At 35.3% G+C, this 18,444-nt stretch overlaps 2 protein-coding genes across 5 annotated transcripts in view; one reads left to right on the forward strand and one right to left on the reverse strand.

Moving 5' to 3' along the window:
* LOC110676521 (endoplasmic reticulum membrane-associated RNA degradation protein-like) overlaps nt 1–2,828 on the forward strand; it is a 21,110-nt gene extending 18,282 nt beyond the window's left edge. Inside the window, exon 3 of the mRNA XM_021844772.1 lies at nt 2,590–2,828. Within this exon, the coding sequence (XP_021700464.1) occupies nt 2,590–2,734 (145 nt within the window). The 3' untranslated portion in view covers nt 2,735–2,828. The remainder of the gene's footprint in view (nt 1–2,589) is intronic.
* Nucleotides 2,541–18,444, reverse strand: LOC5576471 (B-cell CLL/lymphoma 7 protein family member B-B). Of its 4 annotated transcripts, none has more exons than XR_002500479.1 (3): nt 17,705–18,443; nt 3,207–3,381; nt 2,541–3,120 (listed from the first exon to the last, which is right to left on the reverse strand). XR_002500479.1 is itself a non-coding variant. In XM_021844787.1 (2 exons), the coding sequence occupies exons 1-2, from the start codon at nt 18,123–18,125 to the stop codon at nt 3,263–3,265; spliced, it is 540 nt and encodes a 179-aa protein (XP_021700479.1). In that variant the 5' UTR covers nt 18,126–18,444; the 3' UTR covers nt 2,541–3,262. The 4 variants fall into 4 exon arrangements, 1 of the variants encoding a protein (XP_021700479.1); XR_002500484.1 differs by having other exon boundaries at nt 2,541–3,147; XR_002500481.1 differs by having other exon boundaries at nt 2,541–3,151.

Consider the following 18,444-nt stretch of genomic DNA (forward strand, 5'->3'; position numbering starts at 1 on the left):
TTTATATGACTTTATGATTGAATAAAAAGCTGAAATTTGGCAAAATGACTAAGGACTGTTCATTTTATAAAGTGGACACTTTGTTTATGCTACATCTTTTTTATTTATTGATAAAATCGTAATCGGTTTTCTGTGTATCGTTGACCTATTATTCTAAAATGCTATAAAAATATAAAATCTTTGAAAATGCTTTTGGTTGAAGAGCTAAATAGTTTTTCCAAAAACTTTTAAAAAAAAGCTGTCACTCAAAGTTTAACATTATTTTTCGCAAAACAAAAATCCTTATTTTTATGAACAAATTGTATGTTTGTATCCTTTACTATTCTACTAAAGGTAAAGCTTTAAAAATATCAATTATATTCCACCATTCTATGACATTAGGTAACTTCAGTGATTTACCCATTTATGGCCAAATTTGCTGATACACCATCCTTTCACTCCCAGCAAAAGAGAACAGTAAAAAGCGTGTTCAAAACTAGTTTGGATTACTAAAGAAACTATATTAGTATAAACGAAAGCTAAATCGTGAGATTAAACCACAGTCTTAAGTATAAATTTTACTGTTTATGGTAGTTTTACTAAAAAGTCTCATACTTTTAAAATTATGCACGCATATTTATCGATCTACAGCAAATTGTAAACAGTTTTCTCCGAATTTTTCAATTGGTAATCTCAGAATAACATATTATGAAAATAATATGTGGATAATAAAATCGATTTTATTACAGCAGTGTTGCCAATTTTCATGATTGTAAATGTACTTTGATAGGTCTTCTAAGAATAAAGCAATTGTGTTTCTGTTGTGCTTTGAATGTGACGTGGGGACTTACTAAGTAACTCTATGAAGGCGTAAGTTATTTTTCATATTAATACTATACTAGCACTTCCGTCAGGACGTACTTTTACACAAAAAATTCTACTCATATCAATTCCCATCAAATTTAAAAAAAAATTCTTTAAAAATATACGGGAAAATTGATTTTATTATATCTGTAAAATTGTTGCTCCAAAAATAACTTGATTTTTTCCATCAGGCTTCTGATTGATGATGCTTTCGAAGAACAAGCCTTTTTTGAAAATAGAAAATATAAATTATCGAATTTTCCAGCCAATTTCTTACAATCATTGATTTTGATAACCTCAAAAAATCGACCGATCTAATCGTTGTTCCATATTCGTGTGAAATTTAATTATTTTGGAGAATTTTTATTATCACAACATTGTACAATACCAGTCGAACGATGTGCAAAAAACCGATTGAAATTTCATTGATTAATAAGAAAGATACAGCATGCACAAGGTGTCCACTTTATAAAATGAACAGTCCTTAAACTAGAGGTGGTGTTACCACCAAAAAAACACATGTCGTTTTTATTGAAAAATGTACGTTTTATTCCATAGTCCAATCTACTGGTACATTATAACCATTGGTACCGGCACCCTAAATAGTAAAAACAAAACAAAAAAATAAAATAATATTTAACATCCTTAAATTGTTGGTAATAAAATAAATTGGTATGGAAGTGGCGTGATGTAATATTGATGAAACTTGTAGCTGTGATGGTGGGAAGTGATAACGAAAGTTCATGAATATCGGTTATAGAAGTGATAGTGTCAAAAACAAAAGTGTTGACAGCAAAAGTGTGGAAATTTTGTGACAGTGAATGACAAAATGAAATGGGGATGAAACTATTTCGTTCTTCACTTTAACCACTCTAGTAGCCTTTCAGGTCTTATCATAATTTTATAGTAGTCTGGAATACTAGACTGCAAAACTACGGCAAGGGCTGATTGCTACTAAGGGTACACAGTGACCATTCGAGAGACATTGCTTAGGAACGTCTTTGTGATGAATGTAATAGAGGTTTATTAACGTAAATGTTGGGCAGGAGCTTAGGGCAGGTTAAAAGTCTCAGTACTACCCCTAAAACTACAGACAAAAAAAATATTGGAGATTTTTCGGAAACAAAAACCACAAAGATAATGAGATAAGACTTGGTAGATTATTTTAGATAAATAAAAAAAACAATCCATTTCCCGCACAATATTCAGTATGATTTGATAAACCAGAAAAAAGTGTAGGAACATTTGGAGAACTTGCTGGAATAGTTATACCGGTGTGAAACATAACACAATATTTTAAAAATTCAGTGAAAATTTCACTTGAGAAGTTACTCTAAACACGATTGTAATAACTGCGAGAGTAATCTCTGGATTAAGTGCTGTAGATTTCACAAGAAATTGCTGAAGATCCTTAATGAGGAATCACTGGTCGAATTTGTTGAAGGATTCTTAAAAGATTTCCTACAATAGTCCTTGGTGGAGTTTTTGTAGCAATTCCTGGGATAAATTCTCGAAAAAATGACAGTATGAATTACTGTAAAAATCTCTAGATTTCCCTGATAAAACGCTACATTAAAAATAGAGACTTGCATTAGAATAGTGACCTAGGAGTCATTAAAAGAGACCGTTTACCGGCCCTGCATTACCCACACGGATTTCTCATATCTTCTAGTAGTCACAATCTCCTCGACAACATCTTTAGCTTTCATTATCATAGTTTATCCGTATATTATTTTTTATTTGCAGATTTATGAAGTTTATTCTAAAATACACAGAAAATGCGGCTAACAATCTAGATGCGAAGAACAACATCTGGCTACCCCTGTACGAGACATCAAGGCGCGAGCTGTACGATAAAACTAGGCAAAATCTTACGCTACTGCTGTGCTGAATTTGAGTTTGGGATTGATATAGAAGTGTGTATTTAATCTTTGTCGATTTTTTGTGTCTCCCATTAGTAGAGATGTGGTGTAAAATGGTTTAAGTCGAAATAAATAAATCTTAGGTATACTCGCAATAGGCGTCCAAATAGCCGTGACATTCAAAGAGTTTGCTTTCCAGGAATCGTATTCTTCGGGCACTTCCTAATAAAGGTGCCATCGCAAATCACAATCTGTCCTAATTAGAATGTACTTAAAACTAATTGCTAGACTTTGAAAACTGTTTCAATCTTCTTAATAAGAGTGTTATTTGTACAAATTCTCAACCTTCCTCCAGCCTTGCTACCGGAGATGAGTGCGACCCTTGATGGACATTGATTACTTATAGCTTCCATCGCTAAACAAAAAGAAAAACGAGAAGAAACTTACTTGTTAGCTACACTATGAAGTGGTGAATGTGGGAAGGCTGCAAGACCGGCTCACCTCCTCATACGTTAAGAATCGATCAGACCAATGCGGAATGTTACCTCCTGCCAGTCTTAGTCTGTTTTCAGTCGCTTTGGAGCACTGTCCGATCCCTGCGAATTGGAGTCTTCCGAGAAGGGCATATTCGACACGAACTCGGTGGCGCCCTGAGAGTCACTCACAAGGGAGAAGCCTGAAAAACGAAACGGAACATCAATTAATGAAAAACCTTAGCGCGTCCACGGTGCTTCCCAGAACGTTATTAATTTGAAAAATTATTCCTATAAAATCTGTTTTCACTAGTCGATTTGTGTAGCTAAACTGCGTGTGCAAAGTTTCAAAAGTATGTTATTATGTATGGTATGTTATTTCCAAGAAGTGCATTAATTAATAACATATATTTTCATGTCGCTTATCCATGCGTAAACAGAATCCGATTGCTCAGAACTAAAGGATGACTATACAAACATGACTACGGGAGGGAAACTGAGGCAAAAACAATTTGATAAAACTACTTCTGCACAATATTCAAACAAAATAGTGTTAAAGCGGGCAACATAGCCTATTTCGTCTAAATATTGGCAAAAGTAGAGCAGGGTGTCTACTCGTTTACCGAAATCAAATTCCCTGATATTTCCAGGTTTTTCCAGGAATCACAAAATAATTCTAAGTTCAAGAAATAATCTAATTTTGAATGGCTACAACAAAATAATAACAAATTTTAAAATGTTAGTAGATGAGAAAACCGAATTTAGAACTATACCATTTAATTCCACTAGAGTTAACTCTAGTGGAATTAAATGGTATAGTTCTAAATTCGGTTTTCTCATCTACTTATAGGTATTCCACTAAACAGCTCGAAGATTTATTATCATCATTTAAAATGTTTTCAATTTAATAGCAATTCATACACTTCAAGACATTTTTTAACGCATGCAAGTGATTATTTCCCATGAAACCTCTCTAAGAATTTTCCTAAGGAATTTCCCAAAAAAAATTGTTTTGCATATCTCGATATAAAACCTGGATTTTTCCAAAAAATACTACAAACAATACCTCAGGGATTCCAACAGGAATTCCTTCATAAATTTTTTCTGTTTTTTTTTTTCAATAAAGCCCTTAGTCCTCTAGAATTAAATCCGGGGATTCCTCCATCGATTTTTCTAGGACATGCTTCAAGATTCCCGTTTAAATCATGTTGGAATATTCAACCAGAAATGTCTCCAAGGATTTTTCAGGATTTTCTACAAAACTGTCCTTCAGAATTTCTTTAAGATTTAAAAGAAAATCGTGAAGTATTCCTGAAGTAAATCTTAGGGTCGCATCTGTTAAAACTAAGTGTAAGTTCTTAAGCCACCCTTGATGAATAAGGATAGAAGAACAAGAAGAACTCAAACTTGAGGAAATTTAACAAGATTTTGTAGATTATTGCTAAGATAATTAAAAAAAATCAATTGAATCTCTGCATAATATCCCGCAGGAATTTGTGGAGAAAGTCCTGGAAAAACATAGAACGAAATTCCTAAAAAAAAGTGTAGGAATGATCGGGAGATTTCTTGAAAAAAAAATGCTGTAGTATTAACTGGTGTAGAGCCTTGAATGAACTTTTGAATATTCCATGGGAATTTTTTGAGTAATTCATAGAAAAAAGTTTGAAAGATTTCCACTAATCCTTGGATAAAATGCTGGAAAAATGCTTAGAAAAAAGTCTAGGGAAACTCAATAATGAAACACAGGTCGAATTAAAGAAATTGTTTGAAATGTTTTTAATATATTCACTCGGATAACCCGTCGAGAAATTTTAGGAGCAATTCTTTGGAATAACCGTAGATGAAATGGCGTAGAAATTCTTGTCGGGTTTCTTGAAAAAAATCTTCGAACGAATTTTACCAACAACTTTTAATTTAAAATTAACCTTTGCGGGTTTACTTGAAATTTTTTTGTGAAAATCTTTGGAAGATCTCTTACAGTAATGACTATAGAATCTGAAAAGTTAGTGGAGGAAGTCCTAGAATTGTCTTTGGAAAATTGTTCAAACTAATATCTGAGAAAATTACTGTAGATACACTCTTAAAAATAATGAAAATTACTGCAGACGTAATTCACATTATGACTGAATGACACATGATGTAAATGATGAAATGACGTAAAAATGTGTTCTGAAAGATGTATTAAACGAAAAGTGTAATTTTACATGATGAAGGTCATGAAAACGATACCACTATGACTGAAATTTCCCGAATCAGACACCTTCGTATATAAAATGTAACACAAATTCACGTCATTTGGTTCGCTTCTTTTATGTGCATCCAAAAGACGTAAAATCACATGATTTTTTCGGAGTGTGTAGTTACGTTGAAGTGCTCAAGGATTTCCTTAAGCAAATTCTGGAGAAATTACTTTAAGCATCCTTTGAAAAATTATTGAAAGAATTGGTAGAAGAATTTCCCGAGAGAACCCTGTTTTAGTTCTTGATAGTATTTTAGATGAAATCCATGGAGAAACCTCTACGCTAATTCCAGAAGCTGTTCCTGAGAAATATTGGAAGAAATTTTGCATCATAATCATCTGCAAGCAAGAAAGAAGGGACTATAGAGACCATTTTGGTTATAATAGAGACTTCAGAGACCTTCCATCAAAAATAGAGACTTTTTAGAGACTTGGATAACAATAAATACCAATTCTTTAATGAGAAACATGCTACCGGCCCTACATAATCATTTATTGTTAATCCATGTTAATCCTTTACTGAGATATTCAAAACGTAAATCATGTTTTAGAAAGTAGATAAAATTTCATACTCAAAAGTATCCTTACTGAACAGCTCAAATAGCGTTTTGATAGCGGCGCAGCCGAATGTTTTTTTCGATTGAAGAGAATTTTCTTGCAAATAATGGTTGCTATGGGGTTTTACGCAAAAATCCTTTGTCGTGACCATATTCTACCATAAATTACAGCCTCAAAATAATTTCCCTGATTGTGATCGAAATTCCCTGAGAATTCCAGGTTTTTTCCAGGTTGAATAAAATTCCCTGATAATTCCAGGTTTTCCAGGTTTTTCCAGGTAGTAGACACCCTGTAGAGGTAAAAATTTACACTACGGGGTCCAGCATAGACAAAGAAGCTGTCATGCAGCTCCAGCTGAGCACTAGCGTGGGACAAAATTTAGATTCTCGCTCCAGTCCACGTTTTGGATTGCTTTTAGGTCCCATAACAACTGTGCAAAATTTTAGCGCGATCGGAGAAACTATAATTTAGCGCCAGCCGTTCAAATTTGTATGGGATTTACTATGGGAAAACTTACTTTTACAAAGAAAAATCGCCAGAGGTTGCCCATTGACCTTTATAAAAATTCTGAACACAGATCTCGATAGGTATTTTTACAATGAAGAATATTGCCGAAGACCGCGAAACAATCCGACATTTGTGAAAAAAGTTATCAAGCATTCGGAAATATTGCCCGAATGTGTTATTATTGTTATTCTTTTACGTGTTAGTCAACGTCGCCTTGCCAAAAGGTTTTCATTATACAACCGTGTCCCAGGCTAATGAGCACACCATAAAAAAAAAGAAAATAAATACTAATACAAAGCCAATCCTTGAAATTTTAAGAGCACAAATCTATAGAATATGCTGAACAATTGGTCAAAGTTACTCGCTGGTTGGGGCCAATTTGGGTCTACCCCGTTTGGCATAATGCCATATGTCATAATGCCGTTTGGCATACAGTCGTTTGGCATAATAGCTGTTTGGCATAATGCCATTTGGCATAACGGTCGTTTGGCATAATCGCCATTTGGCATAATAGCCGTTTGGCATAATTGTAAATAGCATTGCATTTAATCAAATTCGTTCCATTAGGCAAAGGAGGTTTTGATAAACTGCTCGTGATCGCACATTCTGCTGTCAGTTATTAATAGGACATACATAAAATCTTCATTTTTAAAAGGAAACCAACATATAATGAAGCTCTTTTATAATTGCATCATACATGACTTCCGGGGCCATTATGTACGAGATATTATAGCGCATTTTTTTAACAAATTGTGTCCAACGCCTGAGTTATGTCATGTTATTTGAAAAAAGAAGGAACATAATGTTTTATGACGCATCTTATGGTCCTGGATATTACTATACCATTGCAGAATTTTCTTTTTCAAATTATGTACGAGATATTATAGCGCATTTTTTTAACAAATTGTGTCCAACGCCTGAGTTATGTCATGTTATTTGAAAAAAGAAGGAACATAATGTTTTATGACGCATCTTATGGCCCTGGATATTACTATACTGCCCATAAACGCATAATTGTCCCATGTGAATAGGAAATCCAGCAAACATGGGACTGACATGCGTTTATGGGCAGTATACCATTGCAGAATTTTCTTTTTCAAATTATGCCAAACGACCATTATGCCAAACGACTATTATGCCAAACAACTGTTATGCCAAACGACTATTATGCCAAACGGCTTTATGCCAAACGGCTTTATGCCAAACGACTGTATGCCAAACGGCATTATGCCAAATGGCATTATGCCATACGGGGTAGACCCGGCCAATTTAACACATTTTCAGCTCAAAACACTGTATCAAGATTTATACTCTTGTAAATTTTTGGGGTAGCTTCAATTGATCTTATGTTGTAGAATTTAAATAAATGCCTACATAAAACTAAATTTTAAATTTAAATGAATACTTCAACATGTATTTGAGGAAAGTTATTATATCAAATAATCAAACGATGTACCTATCTGTATCTGTATCGACCTTTATAAATGAAACACTCGGATGCCTTCATTAGTTAAGATGTCGTCTGTGCAGTTAAAGCTGAATCACAGATTTTCCTTTTTTTGGTAGACGACATTAATTTTAAATTTTGATGCGGATCTTTACATGCGTTTGATGTTCTATTTTCTACGAAGGGGACTTGTAGTGTAGCTACAACATAGATGCTCAGTTGTCCGAATGAAAACGAGGGTGGGATATTTCACATAATGACTTTTCGCATAAGGACGTTTGGCATAATAGAAATTCCGCATAATGAGAGTTATATGCCTTCTGTTAATTGCTCTTGTATGGAAGTGGTTTATGCGAAGCGTCTGTTATGCTAAACGTCCTTATGTGAAATGGACCTTTAGCACAAATGCTAATTTGTAAGCAACAGCAGTTCTGTAAATTGCATCATCTTATTGATACGGAGTTTGAAATCTCAAGAATTTTTGCAATCATTTCTCCCGACTATGTTAGGTTTTCTACGTAATTGTGAAGAATTTTCTCACATCTTACGCGTTCCATCTTCGAAAACTTTTGTAAAATCTCTATGAAATTTATATCATGAATAAAACTATCCCGGAACAAAAGCCTGTAATAAGTTTGCACTATGGCAACTAGAGGCACCACTATAATTTAAAAGAAGTTGCCAATTCTAAGTGGAACAGATTTTGAACCCCGTGGAAATTACCTGAAGTAGTATTGGAGTGCTCAAGCATTTCTTGGAGCAAATTCTGGAGAGATACATGCAGGAGTTACTAAAAGTATTCCAAAGAAAACTGTGGAAAAATCACTAGCAGAGTTCTTGAAGCTTTTCCTCGATAAAGCTAAGTATGCTGTTTCGCTCAAGAAAAGTAAAGAAATTCCTTGACTGAATGGGTCAAGAAATTTCCTACAAAGAGCCCCCTTTGAAGTGACATTTCTTCTCAACTGCGTACTGCGATCAGAAAAATGTGATTTTCTTGATCATTTCTTGGAAGAAATTTTCCACGCATCGAGATAGGCGATTCCTTTTCTTGTCAGTAGCAAACCAGCCTTAAACCTTAAAAGATTTCTCTTATTAATATTTGAATCCTCTGAGCAGAATCTCGATAGAGAAACTTAAAAGTAGATTCTCTTAGAAGATTTTTTGGACAATCTGAGGATATGTCGCGAAAGAGTCCTTCAAGGTTATCTGCACCCTCTAGAATTTTGCGACAGAATTCAAAGTGAATTAATTGACTTAGAGGTTTGTTGGAAACCGAACCGTCATCACGGCGTCTTTTCAAGGGCGGTTGTCGAGAGGAAACGCCAGGTTCTTGGTGTAGAGACGAGACTGGTTTGTTTGGTGATGTAACTTATAATGATTTATTTACTAGAGTCTCTTGTCAAGCTACTAACATCATGGACTACTAAGATCCTACACTTGGGAAAGAATTGGAGTTAACGGGGTGATGCGCATGGATAGCTGCGCGATTTACTGTCCTCGTTTGAATAGTTTACTGTCCTTGTCTGGCTAGTTCACCAGTATAGACAACATCAGCTTGAGTATTCTGTTCAATCGCCGTGACGCAGGTAGTAGTAAAAGCCAACAAATTGATGACAATCGATCTACCGGGAATGAATCCGTGCTGTTGCCAGCTTGCCTTAGCAAGATTTCAAACAACTTGGATGCTGCTGAGATCCTCGTTATACCTCTGTAGTTTTTGATGTATCGACGATCTCCAACTTTGAAAACCGAGAGCATGAAAGATTGTCTCCACAGCGCAGGAAATTTTCCTTGATCAAAGGAGAGATTAAAAATGACGACAAGAAGCTTAGCTAAGGCAGCTGCGCAACGACGACATACCACAACTGGTATGCCCATCTGGACCAGGTGAGAACGAATTCTTCAACTTCTGCGATGCTGATATAACATCATCCTCAGTTACTGTGCTGCCCATAACTGCAGAACAGTCACATTCGACATTTTTGACAAAATGGAGTTAATACCATGGAGAGTCATCAAATGGTAAATACTTTCGATCAACTTACTGAAATCTGTGAGATTGTTCTAGAAAATTCGAAAAAAATACCAAGTTGTTTTGGCACATTGGTAATTATAACCGCATAACAGTCACATTAAGATTATAAATGACCCTCGTAATGTGATAGCAATGAAATTTCTATCAGAATTATCTTCTGAAAATTCACCTAGTATGCGATATGAGTTGTACAAAATTTCAGCCTCAAATAAGCACTTTTGAGTTCCTGGTAATTTTTAGAAATTTTAGTTTCCTCCCATACTGCCATAAAATGCACACTTGGTATGCCATTTACTCAGGAGCGGGCCATTTGGCATAACGCTATTTGGCATAAAGGACATTTGGCATAACAGTCATTTGGCATAACGGACATTTGGCATAATTTTTAACTAAGTGAAAGATGGGGGTCATTTGGCATAATTTCAATATATTTTCTGCACATACTTAAATTAAAGATTTTAGCATTTTGTTTTATTTAGTAACAGCTGAATCTGTTTTATAATAATTTATTCATACTCTTCTTCGGCAAGCCGCCGAAGAAGCACAATAAATGCGGTATGTCCGGTATGCGGTAAATCCATCAGAAGATTCCGGTTAAATTATGCCACCGAATTCAATCGGACTGTAAACTTTGTAGATGTATTTTATAGACTTTTGTTGAATTCCTACCCGATGATCTCGCAATATACGAAATACCGGTAGAGGAAAATATGATGAATTACTTTCAGAAGCTTGCAAGTTAATCGAAAACAACTGAAAAACGATGTAGTTTTTCTTTATATATTACGGTTCTTTAGAAAATTTTCCGTTCTGCGGTAGCCGCCAAGTTCTACCGCAGCTGTCAAAGTTCTACCGCAGGCTTGAGAATCATTGTATCATTGAACAAAACCGTCTAATCAAAGTGTGCTAACAGAGTCCAACGCTTTGACAAACTGCCGTAAACAACAGTCATCAGCGTGGTTTCCAAGGTATCATTGCAGCCGATCGATGATGCTTTATGCAAATCAGTGATGTTTCAGCTGCGGTAGCTTTCTGTTCAACCGTAGAACGGAAAGTTATCTCTAAAATTGCAATATAAATACACGTTTTAGCTTTGATTTGATGTGCTCAGATAGCCATGACTTTTGTGAGTTGAGCATGTGTGAATCTATATATAAATAAAAATGGAATGGTGTTTGTATGTCACGAAATGGCTTACGAACGGATTAGCGGATTTGGATGATTCTTTCTCCATTTTGTTTGTCAAGGGTTCCGACGTGTTTGTGTGTATAAAAGTTCCAGGACATTCACCGGGAAAGCCGGAAAAACGACAGTGAACGGAACTGTCATTTTATGGGATGATTCGTACCGGTTTTCATCAGCCTACTTGATGGCAAGACGAAGTTTGCCGGGACCACTAGTATTCAATAAATATGGATTTATCTCATATCGTCTATTAGTAAAAACGATTTTAACACTTCAGTCGTCGCGCTGTTGTATTTTGTACAACACTGCTGAAAAAACTTCGCTTTTCGTTCACAATAGCAGCGCGGTGGTTCTGACGGTGGCAAACCGTGCGGTTAAACAAGATGGAAAAATGTCATCTTCTCTTAATTTTGATTAGAGGTACTCGAATACAAAAATCATTAGGTGGAAAGATTTATTTTTTCAGGTGCTCATGATTGAGAAACAAGGCATACAAAATATTAAATTTTAAGATGAAAAACTCAAATAACATGAAAACCATAAGAAATATACCATAGTTATGTTCAGCAAAGATGTAGCAAATGATAAGTATAAAAACTTTGTTGAACATAGTAGGCTAATAAAACTAAAAAATTAAAACACTTAAGCTAAGTATGCTGTTTCGCTCAAGAAAAGTAAAAATTTCTGCCCAAGAAATGGTCAAGAAATTTCCTACAGTGAGCTCCATTTGAATTGGCATTTCTTTTCAACTGCGTACTGCGATTAAAGAAAAATGCTTTTCTTGAGCATTTATTGCAAGAAATTATCCATGCATCGAGATAGGCGATTACTTTTCTGTTGAAGTGCATACTTTGCTTTAAGAGCGATAAACGATTTTTTATTACAAATACTCAATTATCTCGGCTTTTAAGCAAAACCGAGAAAAAGTTTGTTCAGCAAAGTTTTTTCTATGATCATTTGCAGAGCTGTTCGCTGTCACTATCAACGCTTAAAATTTGCTGATTTGTACAGGCCGACTGCGATACAATTTGGATCATTCTATATCACATCAACATCATGTCACCAATGCATTGATAGCGATAGACTATGATGATCACTGATGGGTTAACTTTTATTTTAAATTAAGCAAATAAAATGTCAACTCTCAATACGATATTTTTGATAATGCTGCAGATGAATTGAAACTATGTGTTGGTCACTGAAAAACATGATTAGCTTGGAGAATAGTGGTTTCTGCGCTCGTGTACATACACGGTACATGTCACCAACACTACTTAAAATTGCTGGTGGAAAATATAAACAAAGATCAGCTGTTCCCAGCAAAATCAAATGGCAGTATTTTCAACCAGCAAATTTGCGCATGTGTTCGTGACACCGCTCGGCGAGAGCTCAATTGCCACGTGATCACTCATTCTGAATAGATTACGCTCTAGAGAGCGATGTCGCATCACTGCTGTTGGTTGCCAAATCAAAGTAATATTGATAGCTCACAACAGATCTTGATAGTTTTAGTAAATCAGTCATACGCTGACTGATATTGAGCAACTCTGATCATTTGCTACAACTTTGCTGAACATACCAACTCACGATTCGTTAAAATAAAATAGTTGGCGTATACGTCACTCTTGCGATCACGGTAAAAAAAGTTGATGCGTACACTTTGTAGTACTGAGAGTTCTGAACATATTCTCAGAAGCAACTATGGTTCTAAAATCAATAAATCGAGACGAAAACCTCATGTCCGCCTAACTTAGCTTCCTGGACCAGTGTGCACTGGTTGATCGGGTTCGTTTGAACACGAGATGTTATTTAAAAGATAATTGTAGCAGCAATGTTGCTGCATTTTTTTCTTCTGTTTTCCAAAGTCAAGACTTTGTTTTCAATTTTCAATTTCAAATTAAGAAATATCGCGTCACTGATTGACACCCTAGTTCATCTTCTGTTATCCTGTTTAATCATGATATTTATCTAGAGATTTACCCTTCTTTCAAACATAAGGTGTTCTTTCGAGGGTTATTGTTATAGCGATGTGATGCGCTATTTTTTTTATATAGGAATTTGCCCTTCTTTTTTAACAAGGCCTATTCTTTTGCGTAATATTACAACAGTGCTATGTGAAAAAAGGAGTATCTGAATTATTATACCAAATGACAAGTAAGGGTCAGATGGTTTGATATTATGCCAAATGTTCGTTATGCCAAATGACCCTTTATTTTCACATAGTTCAAAATTATGCCAAATGACCGTTATACCAAATGGCGGTTATGCCAGAGGTCCTTTATGCCAAATGGCGTTATGCCAAATGACCTTATGCCAAATGCAGGATGTCCATTCTAAATCAGTGTTCCAATTCCCGGATTTTTCCCGGATGCCCGAAAGTTTTGAACCGGATGACATCATGGTTCTGTGACTTCATATTTTTTAATATGTTCAACAGAAAGTTTTAATATTTAATTTGACTTGAAGGAAAAAATATACTATGGCTTTCAAAAACATATTTTCAAATAAGGTACCGCGGGGCAAGTGGGTAAATGGGGTAAGTGAAAACAATTGGTATATTTTACTGAAAATGTGAATTAACGTTTTAAACTCATGCGTAAACCTTTGAGGTCATTGAGAACATTACGATAGGCAAGAGATTTCTGAGATTTTTCAGCCATTATTGCATAATATAGTGAAAAATTGTTAACCTGTCAACTGTTACTCCGTAACAAGTTGGCGGCGTACAATCTTATTTCAATATTTTCAGTGGAAAAAAGTTGCGGAAAATAATTTCCTGTACCACTTCTTAGTTGTCCTCTGTGACAGTTTCAAACTGCAATAAAAAAAGTTTAAGGATTAATTCGACGTAGACCTAAAAATAACTAAATTTAAACACCGTCAATTTTCTTATCAGGTGGGGCAAGTGAAAAGTTTATCATTAGAGATTGAATTTGTGTTTTCTCTTTAAGTACCCATAAGTACACATGATTCGCAATTATCATAGAAACACATAGCGTGCTGATAATTCAAGAAACACTATAATCAAGCGTTAAAAGCTATTAGAAATCATGGAAGTTCTCTAAAAGATGTTGCCAAACATTACAATATCAATATGTCTACTTCGGGCAGCCAATTAAAAGGAAGACGTTGACTGAAAAGTTGCAATATTAGAGAACACACGGAAATCTCGTGGAATGTCTATGTAAACCTAGTTCAAAACATAAAAATGGGGTATAGGTCTATCCACATGAAAAAGACCCCAAATACGTTATTGAAGGATTCCGTTTGATTTCTCCCGAAGAGTTATCCGACTTTCTCAAAAACAAATAACGAGCGGTGGAAATTCTACAGAGCAGAAATGCAATTGCTGTCCTATAATGTAAGACCTAACATTGGAAATGTTGCAGTTATAATGTTGTCGAATCATTTCAACTAGCATAACTGAACAGAAGAAAAATGAAGTGAAAAGAATAACATTTTCTTTGTTTACATGTTACTTATGTTATTGTTCATTGGGAAGCCTTAACAAGTGTTATAGCTAATAATAATCGTGAATTTAACTGTTCGTTTTTGAATTTATTGTTCAAAACGGTAAAATTTGAATTTGAAGTGTAAAGTAAAGACATTTTTAAAAAAACTTTTTCTGTATTTTTTTCTTTCATTTTTCATAAAAATCAATTTCAGCATGCTGCTGATATATGGTGGGAGTCAAGCTAAAAAATATACACAACCTCATTTGTTTCAATTTAAAGTCCCTAGAATTGGAAGAATCTCAACTATGCGAATTCCATTACCCACTTGCCCCACGGTACCTTAACAAGTTTTTTTTTTCCAAATAACAAGTTTTCAAAACTCTATGTAGTTCAATAAGGATTTATTCACAAATTTTTAAACACCCACCCACCCCCTCATAACGCATTTTGTAAGAATATTTTCCGAATTTTGTATGACCTGTAACATCTTGAAGACACCCACCCACCGCCTTCAGCGTTATGAAATATGTGAATGGACCCTAACATCAGAACACCATTTTATGTTTATGCTATAAGTTGTGAAAGGTTGGATTATATTAGCAACACTATTGCAGTACCGTAAATATTGAATTCAACAGAGAAGAGGATTGTTTGAATCTAATCTTTAATGTTTAGAAGGATTTTGTAGGTTCTCCAGCTGTTTGCTTTTAAATGTCAAATATTAAATAATACAGAACTAATTGAAACATTTGCCACTTTTTTGTGTTGTCATAAAATTTTTAGGACTGTATTTAGGTACTATCTAAGTATAATAAAATGAAGAATTTCAAAATACAGTTGGATAGAAACCGTTTAAATTTTGAAATGGTTTTGGACAAACATCTATTATAGAGTTATTAAAAGTCTAACAGACTAGCAATAAAGATGTTTTACGCAAACCTTCATGTAGTTTCAAAACTTGAAGTTTGCTTAGGTAATAAGAGTAACCTTAAGTAAGAGATTCTCTTTAAATGTATTAATTCAATTTTTTTTATTGAAAATTGCATTTCACTTTTGAATTCGCAGAAAATAATTGCAATGGTAGAAATAAGGTAGGTACTTATTTTCAATCGAAATGGACAAAATACGGATAATTGCGTGCAGCTAATATAAATTCATAAGAAATTGGAATTATACAGTGTATGTAAGCGATAGGCACCTCACAAAAAAAAAAAAAACATTTGACTGATTGCTTGCAAAAAATAATGACATAACAAACAAGCATCCCTCCAGGAATCAAATATTTTTCCAAGAATGTTATCAAGAAATAAACAAAATCTGCCCAAGAATACTTAGATGACCTTGCCATTTATTCATCCATCAAAAAGCTCTCCATGAATTTATTGAAGGTTTCACAAGGAAAATGCTTAGAATGACAGGAAGAATTCACTGTAAATCTACATAAACTCATATAAAATTTTGTCAAGGATCAAACTAGGACTTGGTTATAGATCACGGATCAGTCATGTTAGTAACCCAAACTAAACTTCTCAGGAATCCACCAAAACGCATTCTAAATGAATGTGTCCAGAATTTCATTGGGAAACCACTCAATTTCTGAAAATCTTCAATCTCAGTTTTACTCCAATCGCTAGTAATCTGCTCAAAATATCAAGAAAAAATCGTCGAAACTCTTTTACAAAACTACTAAAAATCTTATTTGCAAAGCACTAGATTTTTTGTCAGTGTTTTTCCAAAGATCTTTCAAGTAACTGATCAATTATCGCCTCGATTCCATTTAGGATTATTGAAAAGATATCATCAAAAACATGCCATAGAAATTCAAAAGACATCTCATCAAGACACTTGCCAGTAATCCCTAACTACTCTTCTAAACACTTTTCAAGGATCTCAATAATTGTTGTCTCTCTCTTGAAACCAACGATTATTTGGCTAAAAACTATACCAGAAACCGTTAACTATTTCTCTAGCATTCAGGCAAAAATTTATAGTGCTTTTTCTTGGTGTGTCCTAGAATTTCCCGTATTTCTCCCGGTCATTTGTAATTCCCGCTTTTCCCGGATGGATGGACACCTTGCAAATGGCTTTATGCCAAATGACCCAGACCCCATGTACTCAATGCCTACTTTTGTCGAATGTTACAAATATGCAGTTATGGGCAGTGTGAACGAGTCTAGAATTAGAAAATCTAAGGGTACGTCCCTAGCAGCTGATTGTAATTCATTGTCGTTCACATCGGATTGTTCAATTATTGAAGCAAAGTGCTCCGTAAATAATTCGTTGAATGAAGTCGGTTCGATACAGTTTTTCTTTTAGCGTCATTCGAAAGGCATTAGGCAAAAACTGTTGAGAAAGTAATTTTTAAAAATTGAGAAAAATCACTTCAAAAAAACCCTTAAAAACTTGTAATTTGCCAAGATTTGAAAATTATCGGCGTTTGGGTTTCGGCAAAATTGTAGATTTTAACTAGATTTACAACATTCCTATATACAACTATTAAGAGAAATGTCAAACAGAAAATTTAGAAATGAAAAACCATTCAGATTTAGGCCACTTAGTATTTTGTTCAATACAATTAAATAAGTGTGATATTGCCATGATACAAATTTGTGTTATCACAAGCATGAAACGAGCTCACCAGTTCCTCGACAAAAGTCACAATCTCGGCATCGACACGCAAAAACTGTGATAGAAAATCACTCCGATGGCACGCAAAAACGAACTAACAGGCTTGGACCTTTGCAAAGAACTCTTTTTTATCTGGACCTGAGGAATAGTCGGGAAAGTAACTGAAGGTTTTCTGGACTCTCTCTCTATAAATTTGAAATTTAGAAAAAGTGAGTTCATAGACCATTTTTGTTAGAAGAGACATTTTAGAGATCTTCAATTAAAAACAGATACCTTTTAGAAAATTGCAATAAAATAATGACCAAGTCTCTTGAAAGAGAACTGCTACTACTACTTCTTCTTGGCATTACGTCACCACTGGGACAGAGTTGTCTCCAGGTGATGTCATATATACACTAGTGCTAGTGAGCACTGATTTGATGGGGAGATTTTTTTCTGAAGACGGTCCCAGTTGCATCCCAGCGATACTCACAGGTATTGGAATCCTCGGTGGTCAGCGCAAAGTTCGAGTTGGAGTTCGAATCCGTCCCCTGTTTCCGAGTGTTTTCCTTATTCTCACTACTATTACTGTTACTATTGCTGTTGACCGAAGCCGCATTGCTGACCGTCGAGTTCCCGTTGGTCAGCACATTTCCTCCACCCCCAATCGTTGTGCCTCCTCCCCCTTTGAGCAGCCCTCCGCCCTTCTTGTTGTCCTTACTCGAGATCGGAACCCACTTGAAGATCTTCATGGACGTTTCCCCGATTGTGACCCACTTTTTCTCCCAGCGACGAACTCGATCCATTGAGAGCATAAACTTCTTGACATCGTCCTTCTTGCTGGCCCGCGTTTCGGCCCTGACACTGCGCGACATATTGGGGAAGGGTTTGTCCTTTGAGGAGACTCCAACCATACCACGCAAGGGACTTCTCCTCCAAGTGAGCAACGGCGGCGGGTGACGACAGGAGGAAGGAACGCTTCTCCTTCACGACTGAAGCGAAAATCGATGACCAGATGGATTCCACTAGCTGTTCTCGTCCGAATATCCACTCACTCCAAACGCAAACAACTTGCAACACTTGGTCCGCGATTAAACCTACAACTTTAGCGCACTTTCACCCGATTACCGTACCGAACGAGCGTTGTTTATTCCATATTTTTTCGTCAGCCTTATCGTTCCGAGTGGAAAGCACAACACAAAAATGGACTCCGAGAGGCGTTTGTCAGTGTTT

The sequence above is a fragment of the Aedes aegypti genome, chromosome 1, assembly GCF_002204515.2.
Source record: "Aedes aegypti strain LVP_AGWG chromosome 1, AaegL5.0 Primary Assembly, whole genome shotgun sequence".
NCBI lineage: Eukaryota > Metazoa > Arthropoda > Insecta > Diptera > Culicidae > Aedes > Aedes aegypti.